This window comes from Equus asinus, chromosome 9 (genome assembly GCF_041296235.1).
Source record: "Equus asinus isolate D_3611 breed Donkey chromosome 9, EquAss-T2T_v2, whole genome shotgun sequence".
In the NCBI taxonomy this organism is placed as follows: Eukaryota; Metazoa; Chordata; class Mammalia; order Perissodactyla; family Equidae; genus Equus; species Equus asinus.
In genome coordinates this window covers 65492099-65511282 of record NC_091798.1, presented here as the reverse complement: position 1 = coordinate 65511282, position 19184 = coordinate 65492099, and the positions used below count along the sequence as shown (strand labels likewise).

At 34.1% G+C, this 19184-nt stretch overlaps 1 protein-coding gene across 12 annotated transcripts in view; it reads left to right on the top strand.

The window, feature by feature from the left end:
- FER (FER tyrosine kinase) overlaps nucleotides 1-19184 on the top strand; it is a 435477-nt gene that overhangs the window by 57341 nt on the left and 358952 nt on the right. For all 12 annotated transcript variants that reach the window (XR_011505916.1, XM_070517625.1, XM_014843218.3 and 9 more), the window contains one exon: nucleotides 16925-17098. Coding sequence is in view for 11 of the 12 variants with exons in the window: in XM_070517625.1 (XP_070373726.1) it covers nucleotides 16925-17098 (174 nt within the window). In the remaining variant the exon portion in view is untranslated. The remainder of the gene's footprint in view (nucleotides 1-16924; nucleotides 17099-19184) is intronic.

Sequence of the window (19184 nt, the reverse complement as noted above, 5' to 3'; positions counted from 1 at the left end):
CTCTATGGCTCTCTTTCTCTCTCAATATAATTATATTTTTTTCTGAATGATTTGCAAGTAAGTTGAAGACATGTCCCTTTATTTTTAAATATTTAAGAATGTATTTTCTAGAACATATCTACAATATAATGATCAAATTTGGGAAATTTAGCATTGTTATTATACTATTATCAAAAATACATTCCATATCCAACTTTTGTCAACTGTCCCAATGATGTTCTTTTTTGGCAAAATATTTTCATTCCGATTCAGGATCTAATTCAGAATCACTCGTTTCATTTTGTTGTCATGTCTTTTTAGTTCCTTTAATCTGGAACCTGAATGTAAGAAATTATACTCTGTGTTCTGGTAATTTTTCTTTTTTACTTAAAATTATTTTTAAGTGTGTGCATTCTATCTTTAATCCTGAGGGAATGGTTTTTGTGTTTTTTTAATTTTCCTTTTTGTTGTTTGTAATGCTTTGGGAGGAAGCACTGGGAGATAGAAGCCTAGGTAGCCATGTTTATTTTTAATTACCAGACTGTTTCCCTATCATTCTTTGAAAACTTCTTTACCTCTTGGCATACTAAAATATTCCAGGCTCTTCTTGAATGTTCCCTTTTCCTGTCCTGGAATAAATGCTTCCGCCTAAGAATCTCGGTTCCTCTTAGTAGAGAGAATATTTAGGTATTCAGCCAGGTTACTATGTGTGAAATTTTGTCTCACAGTATTTTGCAATCACAGATTATGCTGCAATGAATAACTTTGTTACAAATGTGTTTATATCATTATGAATATCTTCAGGGTAAATTCTTGGGAATGAGATTTCTAGGTCAAAGTATAAATGTGTATATAGTTTTCTTACATATTACCAATATAAATATAAATTTCCTTTATAGATCTTGTACAATTTTGCATATTCACCAGGAGTATATGAGAGTGCCATTTTCTGCATAAATCTGGGCAACAGCGTATGTTGTCAAACTTTTGAATTTTAGTTAATCTGGTAGGTAAGAAATAATATCTCCTGTGGCTTTAATTTAGGTCTCTAATTATGAGTGAAACTAAACATCTTTTCATAGGTTTAATGGCTATTTTATCTTGAGGACTTGTTTTATTCTATGCTAAAGGTTAATTGCAGTTTGTGTTTTTTTATTCATCTAAAATTATACTTGTCAGAAATAAAAGGCATACAAATCAGAAAGGAAAAAGTAAAATTGTCTCTGTTTGCAGACGATGTGATTGTTTGTTTAGAAAACCCTAATGATTTCACCAAAAAACTGCTAGAACTAATAAACAAATTCAGTAAAGTTGCAGGATACAAAATCAATGTACAGAAATCAGTTGTGTTTCCATATAGTAACAACGAACTATCTGAAAAAGAAATAAATACTCCAATCCCATTTACAATAAAATAAAAAACATACTTAGGAATAAATTTAACCAAGGAAGTGAAAGATCTGTACTCTGAAAATTACAAGAAATTGTTGAAAGAAATTGAAGAAGACACAAATAACTGAAAAGATATTCCATGCTTATGGATTGGAAGAATCAATATTGTTGAAATGTCCATACTGCCTGAAGCTGTCTATAGATTAAATGCAATCCCTATCAAAATTCCTATGGTATTTTTCATAGAAATAGAAGAAACAATCCTAAAATTTGTTTGGAACCACAAATACCCTGAATAGCCAAAGTGATCCTGAGAAACAAGAACAAAGCTGGATGCATCACAATTCCTGATTTCAAACTTTATTATAAAGCTGTAGTAATCAAAACAGTATGGTAATGGTACGAAAACCTACACATAGACCAGACAAACAGAATTGAGAGCCCAGAACTAAACCCATGCATGTACAATCAACTAAAATTTGACAAAGGGGCCAAGAACAGTCTTTTCAGTAAATAGTGTTGGGAAAACTGGATATTCACATGCAAAAGAATGAAATTTGACTCCTATTTTACACCACTCACAAAAGTTAGCTTAAAGTGGATTAAAACTTAAATAGAAGACCTGAAACTATAAAACCATTAGAAGAAAACATAGGGAAAAAACTCATTCACATTGGTCTTGGCAATGATTTTTTGGGTATGATACCAGAAGTGGAAGCTACAAAAACAAAAATAAAAAGCTTCTGGGGGCCGGCCTGGTGGCATAGTGGTTAAGTTTGCACGTTCCACTTTTGTGGCTTGGGGTTTGTGGATTTGGATCCTAAGTGTGGACCTACATTACTCATCAAGCCATGCTGTGGTGGCATCCCACATACAAAATAGATGAAGACTGGCACAGATGTTAGCTCAGGGACAATCTTTCTCACCAAAAATGAAAAAAAAAAGCTTCCACACAGCAAGAAACAGCAAAATGAAAAGGCAACCTATGGAATGGGAGGAAATATTTGTAAACCATCTATCTGATAAGAAATTCAAATCTAAAATACAAGGGACTCATTCAATGCAATAGCAAAGAAAAAATCCAATTAAAAAATTGGTAGAGGATCTGAATAGACGTTTTTCCAAAGAAGACACGCAAATGGCTGACAGGTACATGAAAGGGTACTCAACATCACTAATGACCAAGGAAATGCAAATCAAAACCACAATGAGATATCACCTCATACCTGTTAGAAAGGCTGTTATAAAAAAGACAAGAGACAACAAATGTTGGCAAGGCGGAGAAAAGGGAACACTTGTATATTATTGGTAGGAATGTAATTTGGTACAGCTGTTTTGAAAAACAGTATAGGAGTTCCTCAAAAAGTTAAAAATAGAACTACCATGTGATCCAGCAATCCCACTTCTTGGTAATTATCCAAAGAAAATGAAAACACTAACTCAAAAAGACATATGCACCCCCATTTTCATTGCAACATTATGGACAATACCCAAGATATGGAAACAACCTAAGTGTCCATCAACAGATGAATGGATAAAGAAGTTGTGGTGTATATATATATAAAGGAATATTATTCAGCCATGAAAAGGAAGGAAATCCTGCCTTTTGTGACAACATAGATGGACCTTGAGGGCATTATGCTACATGAAGTAAGTCAGACAGAGAAAGACAAATATTGTATGTTCTCACTTATATGTGAAATTTAAAACAGCCAAACTCATAAAAACAGAGAGTAAAATGGTGGTTAACAGGAGCTGTGGGGGTAGGAGAAATGTGGAGATGTTGATCAAAGGGTACAAACTTGCAGTAATAAGATGAATAAGTTCTGGGGTCTAATATATAGCATGGTAACTATAATTAACAATACTTTATTATTTACTTGGAAGTTGTTAAGAGAGTACATCTTAAATGTTATCACCACAGGAGAAGAAAAGGTAATTATGTGAGGAGATGGAAGTTTTAACTAACCTTATTGTCGTAATCATTTTGCATCCATGTATCATATCATTATCTTATATACTTTAAACTTGCATATTATATGTTACTAATATCTCAATAAAGCTGAAAAAAAAGTAAAAATAAAATCACACCTGTCAGAATACAGTCAACTCTCTACTGAAATGGTATAGTGATAGAAATAATTCTCAAATAACACAGCCTATTTGAAGAGAGAGATTGGCTTACCTTTAAAAATGGATTGGATTTAAAAAGTGGATTGAAATGTATGTTTCCATATACTATGTGGGAATTAAAAGTAATGAAAATGCTTTTTGATGAACTAGCCTTATTATTTAGTAGTCACGTAATATATGTTATAAAATGTAGCTTCAACCTGTATAACTAGAATTTCAACTATATCTATATTTTAAGGAAATAATTCTTAAGCCTGACTATAGAGTTGATTCTCCCATAACGCTTGATTTAAAAACATAAATTTGTTCCAGTGCAATAGATATTTTAGAGAACAATTTGAGCATAACGTGGTTTTGTATTTGCTTGTGCACAAACCCAGAAGAAATGCTAGGTGAATGCTGAAAACTATCCATCTGAACTGAGCTGCTTAGGAATACATAAAATGCACAGAGACAAACACTTCCGTCATTACTGGCTGCCTCTGTTACCCCTTGTATTATGAGCTACACCCATCCACATGTGATATTGCAACTTTCTGTCCAAATTCAAATAATTCCTTCTATCACTTTAAAATAACTCACAAGTTGCAACCCTTCAGGTCTTTTCAAGGTAAAACACCATGTTTGTTGTAGTACTATGTATTTCTTAAACGGTTAATACATGTAAAACTGTGCAAAGTTTTTATTAGGTTCCTGTCTTTTTAAAATGTGGCCCTGATGAATTTTTTGAGTGTTGTGCATCTAACACCATTTTTCCACAAGCTCTGTGGTTTTTTTGTGTGTGATTTTGAACAACCCACTGATTATTAGGGACAGAGATGTTTTATTACAGCAGAACTTGTTAGAATTACTTGAGGAGCTTTAAAATACTGATGCCTGGAGCCCATCTAAAAACCTGTTAAATCAGATTCTCTGGTCGTGGGATTCAAGAATTAGTAGTTTTAAAAGACTCCCAGGTGATTCTTATTGCAGGCAGAGTTGTGAACCACCAGCCTAGGGAAACCAGGAAACTTGGAAGAAAATGTTTTTCTAAATGGGAAGTACCTAAGGTTTCCTTTGCACTTGCATTAGTCTTTGAAAACCTCAGTTTTAGGGAAATTTAATGACTTGTCTTCTGGATTTCTATATCTCACAAGGACTCAGAGATTCCAAAAACATTCTTCTTATGTAATAGGCAAACTCTGAATAAAAACTGTTGTTTCAGAGAACTATTTATTTTGAATTATTGTTTGGTACAGAAAATATGCATTCTTCGTGGAATTTTTATGCTGTATTTAAAAATAGTCAAGCGAGGAGAAAGAAAGCAAGTAGTTGGAAGATATAGTCTGCAGAGAAAAGCTATTTATGACAGCTATTATTTAGGTATTTTTCAAGCTTGAGTCATTTTTTTTGATTATTTTCAATGCCTTACTGTAATTATAGCTCCAGTAGTAGTTTATTCTTTGACTCAGTGTTCCAGAATAAATACTTTTTGGTATAAGGAACTCAGAACACTTAAATTACTACCTGTTTATGGAATGCTGATTTACCTCACTACACATCTGTTAGTTTGAAGGTGGAAAGCATTATGTGCTTTTCTAAAAGATGTAAATTGTTTCCCCATATGTAGTTTTCTCTTTTCAAAAATTCAGTACAGTGTTTACTTTCTTTATATTGTGTATTTATCCTAATATAATTGATACTGTTTACCTCTATTGGCTTTTTAAGAGTAAAATAGGCATTTTAGGATTTATACTAATTATTTTAGAAAGCTGCAATGCTAATGTATGCAGCTGATCTCTTTTTTGGGAGGGTATGGGGAGAATAAAATTTCTGTAAATTGAATCATTTTTCTCTTTTTTTAAAATTGTGAAATAGGAGATGCATATATTTCTAGGAATTATTTTTGGTTGTAAAACAACAACATAAAAAGTCACATTTAAGAATTCAGAAAATCTTTTGAAATCATACAGTTCAGGTAAAAATAGTATTTTATGATATAATATTAATATTATTCAGTATACAGCTCAGCATTCTGAAAAATGTTCTAAAACTTAAAACTCTCAAACTAGTAATTTTGTTTCCCTGGGGCGTAGGGAAATGTGTACTATCTGTGTGTCTGTCTTAAAGTGGTGCTATTTCTTATTGAGCATGGTATTGTGGTTGGTTAGATAAGAAGACGATGATGATTTATTTCTTTATTGTTCTGCTTAGTGAGATTTGAGGTGTGGGTCTTTACTCTGGTTTGAAACCCAAATATAGTGAGAGGCCTCTTTCATTTTTATCTTTATTTCTTCTAGCAGAGCATGTCATTATCAAGAATGACTGACTAATCTTGGCCTAGAAGGACTTCCTCATTTTAGGTGTTAATCATGCTACAAAGTAGATGGCCTAAAGGAAGTAGATGGCTTTTCTCTATGGCTCTTAGCTCTAATTTAATGATAAACTACCAAATACAGATTAAAATCACTGTTTAATTTGTAACCAGTTTATAAAGTACTATCATCAATTTAGCCTAGATAGTTATTCTCAAAGTAATCTTTAGATGCAAGGGTCTTTAGATTCCCATACTGTTGTATCCTCCAAGCATCTTAGGTTGTATCGGGTCCAGCATATTAAGAGATCGATTTAGGTTGAATCTGAGCTCTTTCATTCGTTAGCTGTGTGACCTTAGACACCAGAGAGATTACTTAATCTCTCTGACACCATTTATAATATGAAGATATTTGCCTCAGAGTGTTGATATAAGAAGTAAATAAGAGAAAACCTATGAGTGTACAGGAGATAGATAATGTTAAATCCGAGGAGTGGAGAAGGGTCTAGACAAGCAAGGTTAGCTTTAATAGAGGTGCAGTTGGGAGAAGTAATGGAGAACATCAGCCCCTCTCTTAGTTCTGTGTTACACAGGATGTGAGAGAAGGAAACAGCATTTATGTGATCGAGCTTCAGAGAAAAGGAGTGTCCTAAGTATACAGCTTGGTTCATACCTTCAGGAGCAAATGCAGAGTTTTAGCTTTTTTCCAGAGGTTTGTTTGAGAGTTTTTAAAAAAAAATTAGAGCAGTAGCTGGAAAACTTGGTTGGATGGGGGAGGGAAAGGAGGATCTTGTTTTTTAAAGAAATATTGGGCTGAAGGAGTCAATCAGGGAGATTTGGGGAATACAGGAAATAAGGAAAACAGAACGCTTTCTCTAGGACATAGATGGGGAATGCGAATGGGATACAGCAGGGTGGAGAAAAGGAATAGCACAGAAGGTAGAGGTAAACATCTCCAGGAGCCTTACTGTAATTTATTTTCTTTGAAATTTCAAGTAGGCCAGCCGTGACTTAAGAGAGATCCACTAGAGCTGGAGTTTAGGAAGATGACAGTAAAGAAGGAAGTAGCCAAGTGGAGAAAAATCACAGGGTGCTTGCTGGAGCTGGAACACACTGTGGTAGTCTTTAACTCAGCCCCTAACTTTTGGGAGGAGAAAGTCCTGAGGTTATGTGATTTGCTTCTAAAAGGCAAAGGTGACTCTGGCCAGTTATTTTTCTGGATACTGTTCTTCCTCAGAAGAACAGGAAGAGTGGCCTTTGAGTCCAAGAAGAACAAAAGCAATTGAGGGGCACTGAGTCTAGAAAGCTGGAAGAAAAAGTATTGGGAAAGAAAAGGTAATGTAGTTTCCTTCCAGGCCTAATCTGTGTTTAGGTATTTAGACTTACTCTTTTTTATAGCAGTACTAATATTCTGGTTGTCATGTGGTTTCTGGAAATGGCTCTCTTACTTCTGAGACTGGGCAATCACTGAGCTAATGTGGCTAAGCCTATTTGGTACCAGTCTTTAGAACCCAACTATTCATTTTGATTATATTGATTTTATTTTATTTAAAAAATATTTATTTAATTATATTTGGTCTACATAGTATTTTTATTCAGAATTCGTTTTAGTTGTTATATTGGTGTCTGATAATCTGAGAATTTACAGTACTTGAAATAATAGAGGTTTAAAGGTTTTAACCCTTTCATTGTTGGAAAGGCTTTAACTGGATAGAGAAGCTGAAATTCCCTCATTGAAGGACATGCCTAACTCATGATCTGTCTCTTGCTGACGCATGAAGTAACCTCCGTCCTTTGGTTCTTTAAAAAGCTCCCGCAGTTGAGAACACACCTGCAGTTCTGGGTACTGTGACATAAGCAGTGCAGGGAAGGAGGCTAGGCAATTCCTGCTTCATTTACAGGGCAAGAAATTTTAAATGCTGTAAGAAAAATTAAGATATCCAGGAACTTGTCACAATGAGTTATAGAATTGATGTGGTTTCATTTATGTAACCAGCTTATGAAAATTATTATATTATCACTATGAAATATTTGAATGTCTCAAGGCTATTATTTGACTCAGATGGGATACTGATAGTGCGTTTTTTTTCATGCTTCTTGTGCTTGGGTTCATTGAACTTCTTGAATTCGTGGGTTTTTAGTTTTCATCAAATTTTGATTATATTCAGCCCTTATTTCTTCAAATACTTTTCCTATCCCTGTGCCCTGACTGCCCCCCCCCCCGTCTCCTTCAACATTTCTAATTACACATATATTAGGTCTCTAGAAGGTCTTCTATAGCTCAGTGATATTCTGTTTATTTCTTTTAATTTTTTTTCTCTCTCTCTCTTATTTTTTTTTTTGGAGGAAGATTAGCCCTGAGCTAACATCCACTGCCAATTCTCCTCTTTTTGCTAAGGAAGATGGGCCCTGAGCTCTTCCTCTATTTTATATGAGGGATGACTGCCACAGTATGGCTTAAGTGAGTGTAGGTTCACACCGGGTATCCGAACCGGTGAACTCAGGCCACCAAAGTGGAGTGCATGAACCCAACTGCTGTACCAGTGGACCGACCCCTCTCTATTTCATTTCTGATAGTTTAGTTTTTTATTATCATTTTTTTTTTTTGCTGAGGAAGGTTAGCCCTGAGCTAACATCTGTGCCAGTCTTCCTCTACTTTATATGTGAGTCACTGCTGCAGCATGGCTGACGAGTGTAGATCTGCTCTGGATCTGAATCTGGAATCCAGCTGTCCAAGCAGAACATCCAGAACTTAACCACTATGCCAGGGGGTCTGCCCCTGTTTTTGGTAGTTTATATTGCTATGTGTTGTTTGTTGAGTTTTGTTTGGAGACACAGTTAAATTAGTTGGAAAGAATTTGATCCTTTTGGGTCTTGATTTTAAGGTTTGTTAGGCAGAATCAGAGCCTTGTTAACTCTAGGCTAATTATTCCCCACTACCAAGGCAAATCCTTTTTGAGTACTCTACCCAGTGCCCCATGAATTATGAGTCTTTCTGGTGTGGCTGGTGGGAACAGGCACTATTTTCGACCACGTCTGAGCACCAGGTACTGTTCCCTTTAATCTTTGCAGCTAGTTATTTCCTCTCGGCTGATTTTACTTTTAAAGATTTCCCTAATAACATTTTATTTTTCTTCTGTTCAGGTCTTAATTAGTATTTATGAAATCAGACTACTTAGTTAGAATTGAAGATAATTCAGATCAGGTGAGGCTTCACTTCTCTTTGGGGTTCCAGTCCTGTGCTACCTTTTGTCCAGTGTCTGAAAACAGTAGTTTCATATATTATGTCCAGTTCTCTAGTTGTTTTCAGTGGGAAGACAAGTTTGATTCCAGCTACTATGTCATGGCCAGAAGTCCTTTACTTTAATTATTAGTTATTTTATCTCCTTTTTTTAGCGTTGTTCCTAGCATAAAGGAATCATGATCAATGATCTCTTGTTTCCTTCAGCTCATTTCTGAGTATCTGCTAATATACATGATTAATTTGTTAATTAAAAATTACTAATACATAGAAGTGTAAGCAGTTCTGGCAGGACGTCTACTTCATTTTCATACTTATTTGTTACTGTATATACCTGAGTGGAATAAAATTCTAACTTTTAAATTTTTTGTTAATTTAAACTTTATTTCCCCAAGTTAAAATAAATTAGTGAATTTTTATCATCTTTATGGAGGAGCTGCTAATATTTTCTACTGTCTTTGAATAGATATTGTTTTATATTTTTTCACACTATCAAATAGTGATTAAAAAGTAGCTCACCTTGTCCTATATTATTTTTCTTTAGATATAATTTTGGCTTCTAGTGTGATGATTGTTTCCTGTTATGTGTGAAGGCTGCAATTTAATTTCATGGAAGCATCTGTACTAAATCTGGAATGATAAGTCAAGGCTGGCATTTCATATCATAGTTGGCTCTCTATTTGCAAGTGTGTTGTAGTGTTAGGTCACAGCGTGTGCATCATTTGAGCAGCTTGTGTATGGAATTTGAGATGCTCCATAAATCATTTTGATTTTGATTAGTTCTAATATTTACATTTTTACAAGACAATTCAGGTTTGAAGACAAAAAGAAAACTGTTACCTTTCCACATTTCATATTTTTATTCTCTGTATTTTTTGAGTGTATGTCCACACAAGACATTTATTTATCTTACAGAAATAATATTGTACTCTATAAACTGTTCTGCAGTTTTACTTTTTTATCTCATTATATGTCTTGGACATTCTCTATATCGTTTCACGTGAAGTTATTTTTTTTTAATGGCTGCATATCATTTTATAATTTCTTTTTTTTTTAAGATTTTTTTTAAATTTTGTTTTTTCCTTTTTCTCCCCAAAGCCCCCCAGTACATAGTTGTATATTCTTTGTTGTGGGTCCTTCTAGTTGTGGCATGTGGGACGCTGCCTCAGCGTGGTTTGATGAGCAGTGCCGTGTCTGCGCCCAGGATTCGAACCAACGAAACACTGGGCTGCCTGCAGCGGAGCTTGCGAACTTAACCACTTGGCCACGGGGCCAGCCCCTATAATTTGTTTCTTTAATTTCTTATTGATGGATTCTTTTTGCTATTAAAACAGTGTGATAAATGTCCTTGTAAATATGATCTATATACTTGTGCAAATATTTTCTGTGAGATAAATTCCAAGAATTAGAATATTTCAGTATAAAGTTTTGCCCACTTAAAATTTTAATAGCTATTACCAAATATGTTTTTCAATAATTTCCATTTCCACTAACAGTGAATTAGAGAACCTATTTCACCAAAACCCTACCTATAGTATGTGTTATCATTTTATTTAATTTTGTCAAATTAATATATGAAAAATCATTTCAAATGGTTTCACTTGTATTTTTTTTATTAGGAAGGATAAACCTCTTCCTTTAAAATATTTTACTCATATCATTCTCTTGTTTAGAAGCATTTCAGAAACTATGTTAAATAGCATGGTTGACATTTAGCAGCCTTGTTTTGTCTTTGACTTTTATGGGAATGCTTCTATAGATGACTATTAAGTATGCGTTTTTGAAATGTTCCAGAAGTGGTTATAAGATATTTTTTAGTGGACTATTATGTCCTTCTAATATTTTATTTAAAATTTTGCATTGCTATTCATGTGTGAATTTATTTTTGTGGTATCTTTGTCGCTTTTTGATATCTGTTATGGTGATTTTAGGAACTTTTTTTCATTCTCAGTTGTTAGAAGCAATTTAGGTAGCATCAAAGGTATTTGATTCCTAATGGCTTGTAATTATTCATTAGCAAAAAATTGTTGAGCTTTGCACTTTATTAGAGATATTATATTGATCATTGGCTTTATGATAATCATGTACTAATTGGTAATTAATTTCTTTGAATTTCCTATCTGTAAAAGTTAGGATTCAGTCAGGAAAACAGAACTTACACCAGGTAGTTCAATAGATAGGATCTAATTTGGGGAAATATGTTCAGAAGTTTTGAAAAGAGCTAAAAGCAAACAGAGGAAGGTAAGGCAACTCAGAGATTAGTAACTGCATGCAGACTCTACTATTTGTAAAGCTACATAGGGAGGAGGAGGGCTTATTTCAACTATGGAGAGAGAGAGAGACAGAGAGAGACAGAGAACAATTATCCTGACTTCCTCCTGCGCTTCGGCCTTCTGCCAGTACCTCCCATTGCCCAAAGTAACCAGAAGCCTGTTAGCAAGGGAGAGCCTGGGAAATATAATTTGCAGAGATCAGGTCCTTGTAGGTAAAGGGCTGGGAATGTATCTGCCAGCAAATAATCAAATGATCTGTACACTGTTTCTTGGAGTGTCAATTTTGGTAATTTATATTTCTCTTTAAAGGAAGAAAAGAATAATAGCCATTTTATTTATTCTTTCAAATTTTTCCCTCAAGGTTCTTAAAACTTCATCTTAATCTATAGTTATTTCTCATTCATTAGACCTAATTTTAGATACCTTATTTCCTTTTTTCTTGTAATTATCAGCTCTCCTTTTTAAATTTATCAACATTATTTTTTGTTTTTGTCTAATTCATGAACACTTTTCAATTCCTTCTTTTTGTTTTTAAAGATTGGCACCTGAGCTAACATCTGTTGCCAGGCTTTTTTTTTTCTCTCTTCTTCTCCTCAAAGCCCCCTAGTACATAGTTGTATATTCTAGTTTTAGGTCCTTCTGGTTGTGCTATGTAGGATGCCGCCTCAGCATGGCTTGATGCCATGTCTGTGCCCAGGATCCAAACCAGTGAAACCCTGGGCCACTGAAGCAGAGTGCATGAACTTAACCACTAGGCCACGGGGCTGGCCCCTCAATTCCTTCTTTATGCTTTCCTTAGTTTTACATTGTTCTTCCTTTTCTAACTTATAAGATTGAAGGTTTAATAAGTTTATTTTTATGATTCCTTACTTAGAAATGGAAATGTAAAGTTTGTGAATCTTTCTTTAAGCAAATTAAGCTATATATCATAGATTTTAGTATTTAGTATTTTTAGTATAACAGTATTTTACTTGCTGTTATTTTCTAGGTCTTCTGTTAGTTTTAAAAACTTTACTTTGGGCCTATGCATTATTAGGAATGATTTGATTTTTTTCCCCTTAAAAAATTCTGTTAATAATTTTTCCCTTTAATTGCAAGAGTCTAACTAGAGGGTATAGCATACACTATTTCTGTTTTTGAGGAACTTTATGAAATTTTTTTGTAGCCCAATATTATCCAATTAAAAAAAAATTCAGGGCCCCGTGGCTGAGTGGTTAAGTTTGTGTGCTCTGCTTTGGCAGCCTGGGGTTTGCCGGTTTGGATCTTGGGCGTGGACCTACACACCACTCATCAAGCCATGCTGTGGCAGCATCCCACATAGAAGAACTAGAATCGCTTACAACGAGGATACACAACTACGTACTGGTGCTTTGGGGAGAAAAAAAAAAAGAGGAAGATTGGCAATAGATGTTAGCTCAGGGCCAATCTTCCTAACCGTAAAAAGCATACATTACAGAAAAAAAAAATGCCACAGATTCTTTTAAAATAGGTATTCTCCATACCTATAGTGTATAGAGTTTTACGTATAATGATAGATCAAACATATTCATTATTAAGTTACTTATTCAGATACTCTGTATTATTTACTTTTTTTGTTTATCTGTAATAGGCAGAGATGGGTGTATTTAATTCTCCCACTACTTTTGATTTCTTGTTGGATTTTTCATCATTTTTGCTTTGTGTGTTTTGATGCGCTCTTTTTTGGAATGAAAAGATTCATGACAGTTATATATTCATTGTGATAGATATTCTTTTGCATCATAACGTGCCCTTCTTTGTTTTATATTTCGTGTCTACAATTCAATTTTATATCATTTAAATATAATGACTACTGGGTCTTGTTAACATTTTTCTAGGGAGTCTGCTTGTCTTTTTGCTGTTGTTGTTGTTGTTGTTGTTGTTATGTATTATTTTATTTTACTAATGTTTCTTATTTATTGCATATAGTGAAGATTTTTTCCCCCCTGATTTGATAATGCTTTCCTTTTCATAGATGTTTATCAACATTCATATAATGTTGAACAGATGTGTTTAGTATAATTTTCATTTCATTTCATTTTATTTTAGTTGTTAACCAATTTTTTGTTTCTTGATTTTTCTTTCTTTTTTTTCATTGGACAGTGTTAACTTTCCTTAAAAATTACTTTTAATAATTCAGATCTATATAGTCTGCTTTTTTCTGAACATCCACTTGTTTAACTTTTAAAACTTAAAAATTGTAAACTTAAATCTATATTTCTTTATTTACAAACTTTAAAACTAAGGCTGTCTACTAACTCTTCTGTGTGAATTGTTAGGAAATGAACATGCTTATGTTTTTTATCAATCTCTCACTCCTGATTTTTGTTAGTCTCTTTTGGGATTTTTGTCGAGTCTATTATAGTTAAATGATTCCTACTTTCACATTTTGTAGCTCTTCTTTCAATAGTTATGATATTTATATTCTGTTTTGCAAACTGAACCACAGTGGTTTTATTTTCAAATTGTATTGTTCTTTGCCTGTGATTACATTTTTCTAAAATTAAACAAGATATTTTTACTTTTTAATATTTGTTAACTTATCTGTACCTTTCAGCATTACTGACCGACTGCCGGTAAAATCCCATTATGAAGAACATTATTAAGAAAATTATTACTATTAAGCAGGATTCTGTATAATAAAGCAATTTGAATGTCTATAGATGTCCTACAGTATTTTGTTTATTAGGTTACAAAGAATTATCTTTCACAGATTATCCTAATTAACAAATAATTTATCTATGCTCTAGTTATTGCTATTCCATAACCAAAGAGCCTTATCTGCAAAGTGCTGTACTAGTTTTATTGCAAATGTTGAAGTGCGTTTTTACTTTTGTTTGTTTATCAAGCATCTGTTAATATTTTACTCTCCTCTCTTTATCATAAATATTCCAGCCACTCATTTAATTCAAGTTAGACACTACCCAAAACATTTTTCCACTCATCCATTCCTTTTCGGTCATGCTTTGTATTACATTATGTGCTGCTCTGATTCCTCTCTTGTTTTATCAGTTGAAAATAGACCTGTTAATTTTTCCTTCCCCATCATAATTGGCATCGCTACTATCTGTCTAATTCCAGGTTTAAACAATTAAAAAAATCTTTTAATGGCGTATATTCAATTCATGGTTTTATTCTGCATTTGTCCCTACTTTCCTCCCTCCCTGTCTCCCTCTCCCTTCCTTCCTTCTTTCAGAGAATTTTTAGTAGCTATTATCTCAGGCATTACAGTAAATATCTAGTAGAGTGAATGAAGAGACATGGTACTGCTCTCATGAGGCTTCCATTCTAGTTGGGGAGACATAAAAAAACAGACAAACCCAAGTATACATACAGACAAATAGTTGTTTTAAGTGCTAAGAGAGAGAATAAGAGAGAATAACAAGGGTTAGACCTACATGAGATGAGGATTGTGAAAGGAAGAGATGGATCTTGCTATGTGAAGGAGAGGGTGAGCTTCCAGGAAGAGGGAATGTTCAGGAAACTGGAGGAAGAACAATGTCCTAGAATTTATTTAGCTGGGTAGAGAATGGCAAAACATGAAATTAGACGGATACACAGAGGACAGTTAATGGGAGACATTACAGGTCTCAGAAAAATGTTTGAATTTTTCTTTAGATGAAAAGGAAAACCAATGTAGTGTTTTATGCAGGGGAATGATATTAATTTCTTTTCTACCTTAAGGGGTGTGGATTGGAAAGGCACATGAGTAGAAGAGAGAACATCAATTAGAAGGTGTTGTAATAGTCTAAGCCTGAGATAATCATAACCTCCAAAAGGGGTGGCAGTGGAGATGGAAAGAAATGGGTGGATTTGTGGTAGACTTTGGAGAGAGAATCTGAAAGACTTGTTGATAGATTATTCATGGAGAAAGGTGACCTGAATTCCAAAGGAGCAGAGACTTTTAGAGAAAGAGGGAATGTTTCTTAGCAGTATTGGGAGGTTGGGAGTGGGATAAAGCCAGGTTTCTGTTAAAGCTACAAGATAAATAGAAAATTCTGGTAAGAGGTATAAGGAGTTTTCTAATCATGGAGCAGGAGTTCTTGAGAATACAGGTTTCTATAGAATCCTATAGTGTCTTGGGTAAGATTAGGAGATATTGAGAGCAATATGGGATTGACAGTTGGGGTGATAACATTTACCTTGAGAGGCTTGGACTTCCACAGTGACTGCAGTGAACAGGGCTGTTAGGCCGGATGAGATGTGCCCTCCTGGAAGGAAGACCTAGTTCTGTGGTCTTTAATGTTGGCTTCCAAAAAGACTTCTCCCCTAGGCTGCAATGACTGTTACACAGAATCACAAAAATCTATTGCTACCAAGTACTTAGAGAATATTTATTGTTTGAGAATAGAGAAAGAACCACTGATTCCTCTCACTTTTTTGGTAGCCTTAACATTCTGCACATACTGTAGAACATTTTCCCAACATTGTATTTTTTTAGAGTGAAAATATCAAATGATAAAGGCAGAGCTTCAAGAGTTATTAAGACTATTTAGTTTATTTTTTAAATCCATGTTTATATGGTTTTTCATTGTTTTCGTTTTTGTTAAATTATATATTTTGATGGAGGAGTTACAACAGTTTGCTCCCTTTAGGCTATAATTTTGATTTAGTTTATCAAATTTTACTTTAGGATTATACTGAAATATTAACAGACAGAATAATTCTCTTCATTCATAGATCAAAAGTAATAGCATAGAAAAACTATTCTTGTAAATGTCTGAAACCATACCTTGTCTATTTTTGTATCTTTAACATGGATCCTCCCTGACCATGGTAAGTCTGCAATAATTGTTTCTAAATAGAATTTCGAAGACTTCTAGTGAAGAGCGTTTCTCCGTTACTTTCTTCAACATTTATTAGCTAGAACGTCTAGTAACAAAGGACTTGTTCTTCCAGCAGTATGCCCACTTGTCCCAAACCCACCATTATGTGTCTCTGCTATTGAGGCAATGTGTTGTGTTGGAAAAACCACTGAGAACTAATGGTATTTATTAAGGAAAGATAATAGATAGAAATCCAGAGAATACCAGTATGTAAGACATAAGCAGCAAAAGAAGAGCAGGTAGGAAATTTTTGGAAGGTAGGGAAGACAAGGCAGTATATTGGAGGATAAGAAGCCATGCAAGCCAAAAAAGAAGAGTTTCAGGAAGAAGTGAATCAGCAGGATCAGATTCACAGACAGAAAGGTTAAGAATGAAGATAGAAAAATTTCTGTTGCATTTGACCATTAGGAAATAGGACCTTACTGGAGCATTAGAATGGTGTGGGCAGAAGCACTATATCACTGTGTTGGAAAACAAACAAGAATGAGAAAATGAAGAATGTAAGTTTGGACTCTCAATGAGTCCCTTAATCCTTTTCTTAGTATTCTGCATAGTCTCTGATTACTGAATTTTGAAGCATGTGCACTTGAAGTTGAAGATGTTAAATGTGAACCATTCATAGCTCATCATACAATTGCTAAAAACCTGCCATTTTTATGTTAATGTAATAATTTATGTAAAACTAAATAAACTTCTTAAGCACTTCAAGCATAGCTAAATGGAAACCTCTAATACAATTACTAATTTTATTTCTTTATTTTTTAAAAAGTCTTGGCTACTTATGATTCAGCAGACGGAACAACTTAGTAGGATAATGAAGACACATGCAGAGGACCTAAATTCTGGACCCTTGCACAGGCTAACCATGATGATCAAAGACAAGCAACAGGTGAAGAAAAGTTATATAGGTGTTCATCAGCAGATAGAGGCAGAGATGATCAAGGTTTGTCTTTCCATTCTGGAATTCTTTCTTTAGTTTGATTTTTAAAGTCACTGAAATATTTTATCCTATTTGACTTTTAAAGATTGTTTAGTCATCATTTTCTGAGAAGAAATAGGTTTTGGTATCTCTAGTAACTATTATGTTATTTTTATTGAATATGTAACATTATTGATTATAAGATATGTTTTATATATTCCTATGAAAAAAAAATGCTGCAAATTAAACTATGATAGAATACTTTCTTATCACTTAGAATTTTTATTTTTGCTTGCTGAAATAGCTCTTTTAGTTTTTAAAAAAATTATCATATAAGACTATGCATATAATAAAAAAGAAAATATAGGCAAAATCAATTAGGATATTTCTAAATTTTCTTCACATTCAGTCTGTCTTTTCTGGATAACTTTTTACAGTGATTTTTATTTTGAAAATTTGCATGTGTACAAAAGAAGAGAGAATAGTAGAGTGAACTCCAATTTACCCATCCACCCACAGAGTCAGTGTCTGTTTCATCTATACTCTCACCCACCTTTTCTTCTGCACTGGATGATTGTAAAGAACATTCCAGATAGCATTTATCCATAAATAATTTAATATGTATTGCTAAAATAAATGCTGTTTTTAAAAAAACAAAACTATATTATCATTAACTCACTTAAAAATAACACTAATTCCTTGGTGCTGGCCCCATGGCCAAGTGGTTATGTTCGCACGCTCCGCTGCAGGCAGCCCAGTGTTTCGTTAGTTTGCATCCTGGGTGCCGACATGGCACTGCTCGTCAGACCATGCTGAGGCGGCGTCCCACATGCCGCAACTAGAAGGACCCACAACGAAGAATATACAACTATGTACTGGGGGGCTTTGGGGAGAAAAAGGAAAAAAAATAAAATCTTTAAAAAATAATACTTCCTTAGCGTTATTAAATATCTTGACTGTGCTCAAAGGATTGTTGTTTAAATTATTTTTACAGTTGATTTATTTGAATCGTGATCCAAACATGGCCCACACATTGCATCTGAATAATTCTTTCTTAATCTGTAGGTTCCCCTCCTCCTCCTTTTTAAAATGCCATTTATTTGTGGGAAAAATTGGGTAATTTGCACTATAGAATTGAATTTTCTTCATTTTGAGTTTTGCTGTTAGCATCTTGTGATACAAGTTCACATATTCCTTCATCCTCCAATTTTCCTGTAAACTGGAGGTTAGATCTAGAGACTTGATAAGATTCTGGCTGTTTATTTTGGGCAAGAATACATCATAGGTGCTGGTATAGGCTTCCTATTGTTTCATATCAAGAGGTATATAATGTCTGCTTATCTTTTTGTGATGTTAAACTTGACTAATGGGTTCCAGTATTGACAGCCTGATCATTCTATTAAAAAAGTTTCTCTTCAGCCTTTTACCAGTAGTTTCAGAAATAATTGATGTTCATTGCTTAGATCCATTATTTCAGAAGAGGTTGTAAAATGGCAATATTTTACTTCTAAATTCCTAATGCAATTGTTAGCTGGAAATTTGCAATAAAAAATTCTATATCAACTATTTGGTTACCCTGAGGTGTAGTTCATATAGGAAAGGTAGGATTAAGTGCTTGCATTTTGCAGTTAATTTGCCAGTTTGCAGAATAATGAATTGGTTCCTTAGCAACTTCAAAAGTTAAGATTCCAGTTTCTTGTCTGGCATGTAAGAAGTTTGGATGTTGCTAACTCCATCCTAACAAGTAAAAAGCTGACCAAATTGAAAAATTAACAACTCTTCTTAGATCCATAAGAAAAGTGAGGTCACAGGGCAAACAGCTATCCCCCAAATTGGAGAGATAGACAAACAAATACAGAGAATCACAACTTGTCAGTGCAGCAACCTCCTTGGGAGCCAGTGCCGGCGTAGGAAAACCTGAACTGTAACTGACAAATTCTGAAGGTTCAGTGTGGACAACTCTGACAGTTTAAACTCCAGGAGGGCCCAGTTATTGAGGGGCCCCCCACACTTTTGTGAGTTTTACCCCCTAGATCTCTACGAAGGTCTCACAGTGAATATCAGAGAAAAATCTCATGCTCTCAGCAGGAGAGGGGAAAAGGAACCATTT